Source organism: Maylandia zebra, linkage group LG9 (assembly GCF_041146795.1).
Source record: "Maylandia zebra isolate NMK-2024a linkage group LG9, Mzebra_GT3a, whole genome shotgun sequence".
Classification (NCBI taxonomy): domain Eukaryota; kingdom Metazoa; phylum Chordata; class Actinopteri; order Cichliformes; family Cichlidae; genus Maylandia; species Maylandia zebra.
This window is the reverse complement of record NC_135175.1, coordinates 9,512,866-9,525,562: the sequence shown is the minus strand read 5'-3', so window position 1 is coordinate 9,525,562 and position 12,697 is coordinate 9,512,866. Positions and strand designations below refer to the sequence as shown.

General features: G+C 42.7%; 1 protein-coding gene across 5 annotated transcripts in view; it reads left to right on the top strand.

The window, feature by feature from the left end:
* LOC101470374 (WD repeat-containing protein 37) overlaps window positions 1–12,697 on the top strand; it is a 23,551-nt gene extending 10,854 nt beyond the window's left edge. For all 5 annotated transcript variants that reach the window (XM_004568488.6, XM_004568485.6, XM_004568487.6 and 2 more), the window contains 5 exons: window positions 90–324; window positions 1,761–1,902; window positions 8,051–8,185; window positions 10,263–10,377; window positions 10,490–12,697. In XM_004568488.6, the coding sequence (XP_004568545.1) occupies window positions 90–324; window positions 1,761–1,902; window positions 8,051–8,185; window positions 10,263–10,377; window positions 10,490–10,621 (759 nt within the window). In that variant the 3' untranslated portion in view covers window positions 10,622–12,697. The remainder of the gene's footprint in view (window positions 1–89; window positions 325–1,760; window positions 1,903–8,050; window positions 8,186–10,262; window positions 10,378–10,489) is intronic.

Genomic DNA, 12,697 nt, shown 5'->3' with positions numbered 1-12,697 from the left:
GTTTCTACAATAGGTCACTTTACTCTCAAATGAATCAAACCAAAACAAGACAGGAGCTCGACTGAGCTTTTGTTTTGCGTCTTTCACAGGCTCCGTGCGATGAAGACCAGGATTCTTCGGACAGAGAGGAAGGCGAGGTGGATGGCGAGGGCCCTTGTGAAGTGCCCACGGTCCGGGTTGCTACTGCAACACTCAAGAGCCACCAGGGCGTCGTAATAGCAGCTGATTGGTTAGTGGGAGGCCGACAAGTGGTGACAGCTTCCTGGGATCGTGCTGCCAACCTGTACGAGGTTGAGACTTCTGAACTGGTTCACACGCTCACTGGTATGTAATGGCAGAGGAGTCGTAAACAGAAGTCAGGGTTTTTGTTATTTTTCTTCCTCATTAGTGTACTTTGTATGACACTCTACAGTTTAACCAGACTGTTATTAAAGTTCAAATATGAAACTACAGACATTTTATCTTGAGGCATGCTCACTCATCCAGATAAGGAAATCCCAAACAAATGATTCTGTTCATCTGGACGTAGCGTTTCCAGTGGGAAAAACCACTCATCCAAGTGACTTCTTCAGTCTCAGCTGGCTGCAGGTTTTCCCAACCTTATAAACAGTACATTTGCACAATGACTGAAACTAGCACCACTGATGAACTATGGGCTGTGAGGTCAGTCATTAATGTGGAAAATTTCATAACCACTGATCAACAAGCACTGATCAATGACCATGAGTACCATTCACAGAGCGTTGGGGAGTGGCTGCAATCACAGCATTGTAGGATGGTAAAAGATGTACCCTTAGGCCCCCTCCTTGATTCAGAGATGGTCTTTCCCTTTTCCTTGACTCCTCGCTCGAACCAGCGTTCCTCCCTGTCCAGGATGTGTACATCCTCATCACTGAAAGAGTGTCCACTCGCCTATAGGTGTAAATAGACTGCAGAGTCCTGGCCTGACGAGGTAGCTCTTCTGTGTTGTTCCATCTGCTTAGCCAGAGGTTGTTTGGTTTCCCCGATGTATAAATTATGGCAATCCTCCTGGCACTTAACAGCGTACACTGTGTTACTCTGTTCTGATCCTTGGGGTTGACCTGTTTTTGGTGCAGCGTGTTTTGGGGTTTGAAAGCCACAGAGACAGGGTGTTTAGAGAAAATGTGTTTCAGCTGTTCCAGTGCTGCTGACACATACGGGATCACTACAGGTTTTTGCTCAGGCAGCAGTTGTCCTTTTCTCCTGGATCGGCTGGAGTGATAGAGCAGTGACAAAATGTTCTCATGATAGTCTTTCTGGTTTAGCAAAACCGTGCACCTACCCTTGTCTGCTGGACAGGTGATAATGTTGTCATCACTAAGCAATGTGAGTGCCTTCCTCTCCTCCATGCTGATGTTTGATGTTGGGTACAGGCATTATAAAATCCATGTAGTTTGTGGAGCCAGCTTGCTTCTTTCAGTGTTTCTCAAACTCTTTTTTAAAAGCTGCCAACTTACAACTTTTAAAAAGTCATTATTAATACTAAACGATCCAGGTTGAATTTTACTAAAAAGGTCAGTGCAATAGCACCAACAAGCTTTCTTCTTTTCCATGAAATCACATTCAGCCTCATATTTTTCACCTTCTTGTCCACGCTCCACCTACACTGGTTTAATCCAAAGAAAATCTGACGTGTAAAAATCACACGCTGTTGTTTTTGTTGTTTTTTTTTTTTATGTTGAGATTACTTAAAAAGGTGTGATTTTATGCAACACAATGTGCTGTGTGTGTGTGTTCAGGCCATGACCAGGAGCTGACTCACTGCTGTACCCACCCAACCCAGCGGCTGGTGGTCACTTCATCCAGAGACACCACCTTCAGACTGTGGGACTTCAGAGACCCATCCATCCACTCTGTCAACGTCTTCCAGGGACACACTGAGTGAGTCTTTCTCTCTCACCCGCGCTCCTCCTTCCTGGTTCCCTGACAGATACTTAAATGTGGGTGCAGTCTTTAATTTGCCCACAGGGTGGTGCTGTAGCATCTCACCTCCATAAATCCCTCCAACATTTTCTTTTTCCTTTTACATTAATTTACAGACCCTGTTGCTCTAAGCCAAATCCTCCACTTGCCTCTCATTCATTACGGAGCACTTCTCCTCACTTCAACAGTTTGCTTCTCTTTCTCCTCTCTGCTCTTCGACTCTCGTTCTCCCTCCCTCTTCCCGTTCATTTATCTGTCCGTTTCTGCGTTAATCCCCCCACTCTGTGTAATTTGGCACTTCGCTCGCTGTTAACACTCAATTGCAGCCGCTCATTTCAAAACGATGACTGTCAGGCTTGTCTGTGGCTTTCAATGGCAGTGCTCTTTAAAAGGCACAAGAAGTGCAAGTGTGTGTGTGTGTGTGTGTGTGCCTACATGCGTGTGCCGGCTGGCTGGCAGCCTTTGATTGCAAGTGGGGGGATTATGGCAGAGCTCATTATGTACGACCCCAACATGTATAATTCCCGCAGATCCCACTCTAATTCTCTCCCATAGACAATTGCTGTAATGAGATTAAGCACCAGTGTTTCACAGTTAACAACAGCCCTCCTCCCCTCCTTTCCTTCCCTCAATCCTTATTTCCTTCACAAATGGCCACTTTCTTTGTGGCGCTGCATTTAAAGCAACAAGTAGACCTTCAGGCAGACATAATGATTCCCCAAACTTCTGCAGGCTCATTACAGGACTGCAAAAAGCCTAGTCTGTAATAGTATTTCTGCCACTTGACACACGCAGTGTAAATAAGAATGCAGCTGAGCTGTTTTTCAAGTTGCTGATTAATAGTTTAGTTTTGTAAATATGTATAAATGGAAGACGATGCCCATCTCAGAAGAACACAACTTTAAAGTCTTCAGATGTCATGTTTTCACTCATGTGGTGTGCATCAGTGAGTTGAAAACCCAACAATACTAATTTAGCTGAGATGTAAACAAGTAACACAATGTAGACTTCAAAGATGAATTAATTGGTTTAGTTTGTTAAATGCTTGCAAATCCATTCTCGGCCTTTTGCTCAGTAATTATTAAATATATTTAGTCCTGTTGTTTACTTTATAAAGAACACGGTGACACTGCTCCCAAGTGCCTGGAAACATAATAAGACACAGAATCTGATTAGATCTCAGTGTTGATATCTTGGTGATTTTGGTCCAACAAATATGCTAAAAAGTCCTAAATACTCGCTTTAATGGTTTGGAGGAGTAGTAAGCAGAAGAGGAGTTGAGACAGGTGTATTCTGTTTATCAACTCATGGCTTTTGCTGTATGTTTGGGCGAGTAGGAAAGCATAATGGACTGGACGCTGGAAAGAAGCTCATTGACTCTGTGTGTGTTTTTACAGTTTCCCCACTTTACTACTTGTGAGGTATCCTTGTTTTAACAGTGCCTTAGAGCACTAACAGGTTGCCATTCCTCCTACTAATTTCCCAGGATCTCCAACATGACATAATGGTGTGGCATAAATGGCATAATCTCCGCATCCCTCCTGTGGAAACATCAGAGAGAGTAGAGTGTGAATAGTTTAATAGGCAGACGAGGTTGAGAGCTAGAGGGGAGACAGCCTCTCGTTTTCACCGTCTTCACTGGCAATTACAGCTAACGCTCCCTGACAGCGAACCTTGGCAGCTAAAAGTGCCGTGCGCCCCCTCTGTCCCGCCACCCCCGCCGTAATTGCAGTGTAATGACAACTGCGCGTGAGCTAACAAAACGACCGAGAGCAAACGAGAAATGACAGCGGACTTGCTCTACAGACGGACTGCCATGTCACGTTTGTCTCTGCTGCCGTCGACGGCTTTCGGTGACATCTGATTGCAGTTTTGGAGAAATGCAACTCTGTACGTATGTGTGCTCGTGTGTGTCTGCATGCAGATGTGACATCCTGTCTCTGGAGGAATACAACAGCACTTACCGGGTTCTCAGCGACTGTCAGATCTGCAGCATGGCAAAATAACAGAGTGCTCTTAAACCTCTTAGTCGTCGCTACCTGAATATTTTCATTAACATTTTAGGCTTATGCTCTCACCCACTCAACAGTGAGCACATGTTAAGGGTCTTTGAGATTTCCATACATTTAAATGCAGTCGCTTAGACCAAAGCCTCAGTGCCAGAACAGAAATCCAGTCCACTTAACAGTTTTACGTAAGAAAAATTAACATGCAGTTTGGTATCAATGTCAATAATACAAAGGAGTCTTACAAACTGTTATAATAAGTCTAGCCAGATCATTTTACACACTGCTTTCATGTGATATTTGCATTTATAATGCACAAAAAAATTTAACCCAGCAACACAAAGGCATTCAGAGTGCTGTTAAAAATGTCTTATATTTCGGGGAAGTATTTTCATTTGAAGATTGAGCCGAAGCTTCACGTGAAGACTAGCTGTAACTGTCCAAAGGGCTTTCTTTGTAGATGTTGAAGCTACAGGTGTGTCCTGGGCTGTGATGTCGCTTAAACGTATCACATGAGGCTGTCATAAAGTTTCTGTTTTGAAAAAGCACATCCCCAAGAAAACACTCACCGAGTGGCTGTGCACCAGCAGATTGTAGCTTTCTGCCTTCTCGAGATTCACTCTTTCACACGAGTGAGTGACAGCGAGATAAAACGATGTATTGTAGGGTCTTTACCTTATAATGGAACACACCGTGAAGTGACTGTTGTTGTGATTTGTTGCTGTAGAAATCAAATTGAAATGATCTGTTTTCTTTGTGAGAACAAGTTTGAGTTTCAGATCATCACAGTTGGTCAAAAGTTGGAAGTTTTGCATTGTTCTCATTTTCTTCACATCTTATATGAGTCATGACACCTATTGTTCAGGAGAATACTGCAGCCTGTACTCGCACGCTCAGTGCTGGTGTAAATCCTGCCGAACCGTGAACGGCCATCTCTCGCTTCTTCTCCAGCACCTAAAGTCTCACAAAGAGTCTCGACCTTGGCTGTCAGAGACACTGCAAAGCATTAAGTACTACTGAACTCTCCCCTCCTTCCTCACACCCATTCTAAAAACCCTTTAACCTTAATCAACCTTTTAATCAATTATCTCGTCTGATTACACTCCCCTCACACCTCCCACCTAACACACCTCCTATCTTTCCTCTTCGCTATCTCTCCCTGCTCTCCGTTTATTCCCAGGTGGGTTGTACCCTGCAATGTCAGAAGGTGCCTGTAACGATAGAGCAGTTTCTTTGAGCCGCAACCTCCCTAATAGCACAAAGTTTAGTCCGCTAATTAGCCCTTAATGCCATGTCGATTTAAATTAAGCAGGAAGCCAGTTTTACCTAAAAAGATGGGATGTAGAACCCAAGATAGTGCTGTATGTGTGTAAAGGCAACACGAACCTTAATAAAGAACGAGGAAGCCTATTCAGGCTTTTGGTTTTACTTACCTCCATCAATCAGTAGGAACAAAAGAGAACGCAACTGATGTATCGTCATATTAAATGGATTCAAAATGCTAAAGATCTGTTAAATGTACGGATAGGCCTGACCTTAGTCCTAAAGAGGAATCATGCCTGGCTGAATATAGTGGGGGGTGGAGGAAGGGATGGGTGTATGCACTGCTGCCTCCAGTGTGCAAAACATTCCTGTCAACAGGATCAACTAAATAAAGTACTGCCTGAATTTGAGCACACATTTGTTTTTGTTAACAATATGACAAAAGAACATTTAAGTTTTCAAACACATGGAGATTTCCACTATAAAGTCAAATGTTAACGAGTTATCGCGGATCTATATTAGAGCTGGGCGATATGAGATTTTTTCATATCACGATATGTTTTTTTCATTTCAGGCGATAACGATATCTATCACGATATAAGCCAAATAACTATATTTGTAAGATTTAAATGTGCCGTTGCTCACAAGTAAAATGTGAAATAATCAGCAGCTTGTTTTTATTTAAATATTTATTTCCCATAATAAGTTCAACAGGGTAGATGTACTTAAGGAACATGAGACTTTTTCAGATAAATAAAGGCAAATATTGCAAACTACACAAAAGGCAGCCGCTAAAGCGTTTAAGTTTCAAAATAGAACAAACGAAACAGACTAAATTGTCAATTCCACTTAGAAACAAAATATTAATTCTAAAAATAAATCTTAGCTTGTGTTACAGAAGAACAGACAAAATTGACTAACTTTTGTCAATATCAAATAAACTGAGAACTAAAAGGAAATTCTCAATCTCTCCTTGTTGTATAGCTTAGCTTTTCTAACAGTTTTAACAGTTACTTTAGTCTGACAAAAGCCGAATGACGAATTAGCGCTCCCAGTCAGAGACTGAGGCTACGTCCACACGTACACGGGTATTTTTGAAAACGGAGATTTTCAGTTTTCGTTTTAAAAAATAATCCCGTCCACACATAAAGGCAGAAATGAAGGAAAACGCTGCTATGAACATGCCAAAGCAGCAGGTGGCGCTAGATTCCTAACCGTGCAGAAATGTTGGCCAATCAGAAGTCTAGAAGCCTCGGTGGGAAAAAGTAAACAAAGCTGGGGCACAGAAGCAGACCCGAGTCGTATGTGTGGACGGACAGTAACTGTGTGTATATGTAAGCATTTAAACACTGCAGAGAGTAGAATTAACAGTATTGTAGAAATTCATTTCACCGAAACAATAACGTGGCGCACAGTGTGACGCATGCACCAGTTTATTGTATTTCCAGACTTGCTTTCGGCACAATTTACAGTGCACGCTACTCTGTTTTTTGTCAGACTTGAAATAGCCGAAATACCTTCACACTACGGAACTTCTATGGCTCTTCCGTTTGACAATCTCTCCGGCATTGGAACCATCGTCTGTTTTCTCTTCGGTCACGCTCGGTTGATTTTTCTAGTCGGCACACTCATTTCCTCCATTACCCGCTGGCTGCTTCCCAAACAAACACACGTGCGGCTTGGCACTTGTGCTGTACGTAACAAGTCACGCGACGTGACGCTGCGGCTGTGATTGGTTCGGCTCTGCGCTACTTAATTTGGATTGGCTGACCTTTTTTTTTTTTTTTTTGAGGACAAGAGCGGCGAGGTCTATCGCGATAGCTTAATTTCTCTATCGAGTAAAAGTTATATCGCGATACATATCGTTATCGTTCTATTGCCCAGCTCTAATCTATATATATATACTGTATTGGTGTGGCTCCGTTGTATTGGATAAAAAAACCATAACAATAAAACACTTGTGTATAGTTTAGGGGTGCCCAAGCATACATCGAAAGTGCTGCAAGTAATGGGTACTTGAGGTTACCTCAAAAGGCTCTGAGAGGACGCGGTAAACGGACTGGTTCTTATATAGTGCTCGTGCACTCTACTTGAGTACTCAAAGAGCTTTATACATTCATACAAGCACTTTGCTCTACATTTCTAAGTGCTTCTGTCTAATGTTCATGCTCTGATGAATGCATCAGGAGCAACCGTGTATTACACTTGTATGTATTATGTTATATGTATAATGTTCCCAAACTTCGGAGCATGTGTTTCATCACATTTAATCGTAAACTGAGAGAAAGAAAATGTGACTAAATGCCAATGCATCGAGAGGAAATCATCGTTCACAGCATCCTGATGGCTCAAACACGTTTGCTGGTGTGAATGTTTTTAAGTCATTATTTATCTCTTCACTTTGTCCCGACTGCCGCATCTCTGTGACATCCTCTGTGCACGAGTGAGATCCTGCCAACTTCAAGTGGCAAAATGACACTTTGTAAGGTTTTAACAATGCAGAGTCGCATCATAAACGAAGAAGCACACAGTGTCAGCTTTACAGTGTTGTACCTGACACACCCTCTGTGGCTCCAAGTGTCTGCACATCACCGTGACGCATGTGTGCGGCTCGTGTCATCTTTTATGTATTAACAATAATAGCACTGCCCTGTGGGAGGGGGTGACTAATAACTTGTCACTCAGAAAACTTTCTTCTTTCCGTGACTGGTAGAGATGTGCAACTATGATCTCTGAAATAGAAAACCATACAGTAGCTCATTACCACCTCCGTTTGCTGCTTGCACGCTTTCGTGCGTAACAAGTGTGTAACGCTGTCGTGTGTGTTTGTCTTGCAGCACGGTGACGTCTGCGGTGTTCACAGTGGGTGACAATGTGGTTTCAGGAAGTGATGACCGTACTGTCAAGGTGTGGGATCTGAAGAACATGAGGTCGCCTATAGCAACCATCCGCACTGACTCAGCTGTGAACAGGTAGGTGACAGGAGGAGAGAAACTGTAGCACGCGGTGCTGCACGTTACAAACTATGGTGTTAAATTGATATGTTGGCTGGTTGAGCGCTCTGTCAGTGGTTGTCAACACTATAAATTAATTTAAAGTCGTAGATTGCTTTGAGGTTTATTTATTCAATATAAAGTATAAATTGAATTAAAATTTTACAAGTAATTAACTTAGGCTGATGTAGTTAAAGTCAGCATTTTGGGCATCAAATTTTCTTTGTGTATTATACTTTTCTTTATACTTTATGCTTAACAAATGTATTAGAAAACCACCCGCTGTACGGTTTATGCAACCGCTGCTCTAAATTAGAAGTGATGGTAACTACCAATACTTGTAATTACCAGCATGCGCAAGCTCTTTAGTCAAAATGATATTTTTAATGCTAAAATGTAATTACTGTTGTTATCCACGAAATTTGAAATTCACTGGGTTTCTTTTTTTAAAGCTGAAAAAAATAATATAGCGCACTGTTATTTTTGATTAAATGTCAAATTACAGTTATTCACTTGCATTCCTGAATAGAAAAATACATTTTAGTTATTGAATGTTCTTGAGTGAGGTCGCAGATGCAAGTGATGGAAATTAGTTTGATTCAAAGGGTGGCTGGGCTTTCCCTTACAGATCATTTGAGAAGGACTTATAGTAGAGGTGCTGCTCCTCCACATCGAATAGCGCCAGTTGAGGTGGTTTAAGCAGGATGGTTCCAGATGCATCCTTGGCACGTTGTTTCGGGCATGTCCTGCTGGTAGGAGACCTCTGGTCTGAGCTGGAAGAGAGGGTGAGGGAATTCTGAACTTCCCTGCTTAACCTGAACCTGGATAAGCGGCAGAATGGATAGATGGATGAATGTTGCACTTAATTAAGTTTGGACTTCTCAGAGGAGTCCAGTGTTAGGTTTATATTGTTGGATTGTCATTTATGCTTAGAAATATATACTCATATATGCTTAGAGTTATATAATTGATTGCATATTGATTGGATGTCTGATCCTTAGCAGTCTGCAAAGACTGTGTGCCTTCCAGAGGGTTCTGGCATACTTTTTTTTTTTTTTAAATACTTGTGTTTTCTATTAGTGACTGGGGATCTAAAACAGTGTTTCCCAACCTTTTGGAGCCACGGCACATATTTCACATTAGAAAAATCACACCGCACACGACCAAACAAAAATGTCACAAAAAGCATATTGATCATTTTTCCCCACGCACCAGATATAGTGGAATTGGCTCGGTTTGTCCCCAGTGTACCTTTTTGTGCTTTCTTCTACTCATGCTTTTCTCCAGGAACCAGGTCAGACTGACTACTTTTTCGTTTCAAATAACTATCTATTGCAGTGGTTCTTAACCTTGTTGGAGGTACCGAACCCCACCAGTTTCATACGCGCATTCACTGAACCCCTCTTTAGTGAAAAATAAAATAGGATTTCTTTCAAATTCAAGACATACATATGTTTTTTACTGGTGCACAAAATGAGGCGTGCATATCACGGCGGAGGCTCTGCCGAACCCCTGAGACCGACTCACCAAACCCCTGGGGTTCGATCAAACCCAGGAACCACTGATCTATTGCTATTATGCGCTGTGTCGTCTCACAGCATGACTATTTTCTAATTGTTTTTCTTCATCTTCATCTTCTTCAGCAGGTAGTTGTAGTGCCCTCTAGTGGAAGAGAATGTAATTGTTAGAGTGCTACTCAGGTGGAACCCGATAATCTTCCGTGCTGCAGGACAGTGGTGGGGAAACACTGGTCTAATAAACTTGTTAAGCATTGTATGTACTGTTAAGGCAGTTAGATGTTTGTATTAACATGGTTATTGTTCCTTATCTTCATCTTCCTTTAAAGTGCACCACACCACCATTTACCAGACAAGATTGTAAGTGTCATCATTGTGCTGCAAACAGAAAGTGAAAATGTGCTTCAGACGTGGCTAGATTTAAATTCTATTCTTTCAGTAAATCACTGACATAGAGTCGGTCCAGTCAATCAGGAGAACTCGGGTCAGCAGATAAACTCTGGCTCCAGTTTAAAGTGCGACTACATCTGATCTTTCAGGATCAGCGTCTCTGCCAACCAGAAGATCATTGCTCTGCCACACGACAATCGACAAGTACGCCTGTTTGACATGAGCGGGGTGAGGCTGGCCAGACTTCCACGCAGCAACAGAATGGTAAGAGCAGAATAACCTGGACGGGAAGGCGGTTGTTAGCATCAGTTACCATAAACTAAAACGTGTGTGTGTGTGTGTGTGTGTGTGTGTGTGTGTGTGTGTGTGTGTGCAGGGTCACAGGCGAATGGTGTGCTGCACGGCGTGGAATGAAGAAAACCAGTCGTGCAACCTGTTCACGTGCGGCTTCGACCGGCAGGCTATCGGCTGGAACATCAACATCCCCGCCCTGCTGCAGGAGAAGTGATCAGAGTCCCTCCGTGTATAGACGGCGCAGCACACGTCTGCACTGTAACCCGCGGCCTCGCACACGCGTGTTTCCTCTGTCGAGCAGTTTGGTTGTCATGTGCTTCGCAGCTTTCCAGCAGTGAGCTCCAAGTTCAGACAGTAATTGCTCCTCAGTTACTCTCACATAAAAGCCTTTTCATGTCATCTGAACACGCGTGTACGAGGCCACACAGCCGACCTTCTGCGTCTGACCCTTCACTTATTTAGCATGGATCGTGAATTGTGACAAGGCTCGTCCGATCTGTCCGCCCCCAGCCTCCTCTATATATTTCTGACCCGTGTGCCGCGGGGCTGCCGATCACGGCACTGTTGTTTAGTTACTGCTGAATCGTCGCTCTTGCATGTAGATAAACTCAGTTTGCAAATGTTACTTGTAAAGTCACAAGAGAATAGAACCGTTTGTAGAATACGATGTGTAAATAATATATTGTGGCCTGTTTAAAGTGACCTGTGTTGCAGGTTGTTGTTGTTAGCTAATGTGTCTTACAGTTTGGCAGAGACAGTTCTGTGATTCTTTTATTTTATTTTATCCTTTTGGTCAAATATTTGGAAGATTTCTTATCGAAACATATCACAAATCTCCGTCATATCACCTGTGCAGCGAGCGGGCTGCCGGGCCAGTCGGTGAGCGCTTCAAACGGCGTCTGAGGCGTTGTGGGAAACCTTTGACAGATTGAGATTCGCTCCCTTGCCTGTTACCTTTGATGCTTTCAGTTTCACAGCCAGCCTCCATATTTCCAGTATAGTTGAAACTGTAACTCTGCCTTGTTCTGCGTTTACAGTGGATTTTTATTTTTTTTAAACATGTTGCTTTTTTCTGCCTTTTCTGTGAGGATGTAAAGTGTCAAGAGCATAGCAATAATGACTCTGTGAACAGGAATGTGTTGTGCATTATCATATTCCAGTATTCCCTACGTGCTGCTGGTGTCCATAAGCTCGGTATAGACTCGTCCTCTTTAGCTTGCTGCCAGCTCCTGAGCCCTGCGTTGCTGTACTGTGTGATCCTTAAGTGAACTTGTCAGGTCATTTCTGTGCTTCAGTAGCGCTCCTGTCAACATGCTCTCGCAGTTTGTGTTGAGCCCTCAGTCTTCTATAACTTCCTGCATCTTTGTCGCTGGCGGCGCTTTTACTCTCTGCACGGAGCGCTCTTTATCCAAAAACAGAAGCAATAACCCAGCTTGACTTGATGTTTCTGGTGCTCGGAGTGAAGTCCGGGTCTTTCTTTTTTGTTTTCTTCCATTTTGAAATCAGTGACTATAACTTGAAATACACACTGAATCTCAGTTTGACTTCTGACTTGCCTAGAAATAGGCTTAACTGGATTCCAGGAAGCTTCAATTGTTACACTTGTGCAATATTTTAAACATGAAGTCATGCTGTAGTTTCTCACACGTTTAATCGACTTCAGTGCTGTAAAACCCACACAAAAGACTCTGTGTACCTGTGTGACTGCTGTAGCTGTAGCTCGGTGTATAAAGGTGACTTACTGAAAAATCTGGCTTCAGACTTCACTGCTGTTTCTACCCACAACACAAACGGGATGCATTCTGAAGTAGCATGAATCTGAAAGTGTAATAATCTTATTGAAATGCCTTACATTGCATTGAGGAGAAAAAAAACCCGGTGCATGGGCCTTATCCATCCAAGCATCAGTGCACTTTTCCAAATGCTTGTTAAAGAACTAATTGTGTTCCCGAGCACAGCAAAGATAGGATTTTTATTCCTGTTTCATTCAGGGAACTCAATTTGGCGCCCACCGGTATCAATGTCATTTTAATCTGCAGGTAGAACGGCACGGCCCGATTCGTGCCCCGCTTATGAATTTCAACCTGGAGGAAATATGATTTTGGATTGATACATTAAATTATTGCGTGCCAGGCTGTAGGGGTAAAAAAAAAATAGAGTGGATGGGCTTTGCTTCACTGTAGCGAATCATATTCACCTCAAACTTCATTATGTGATCTACTTTGCATACTTTATTGTGACGGGTACGTGCTCTCTTGACACTTTCCAATAAAACGTGTGATTTCCTTTT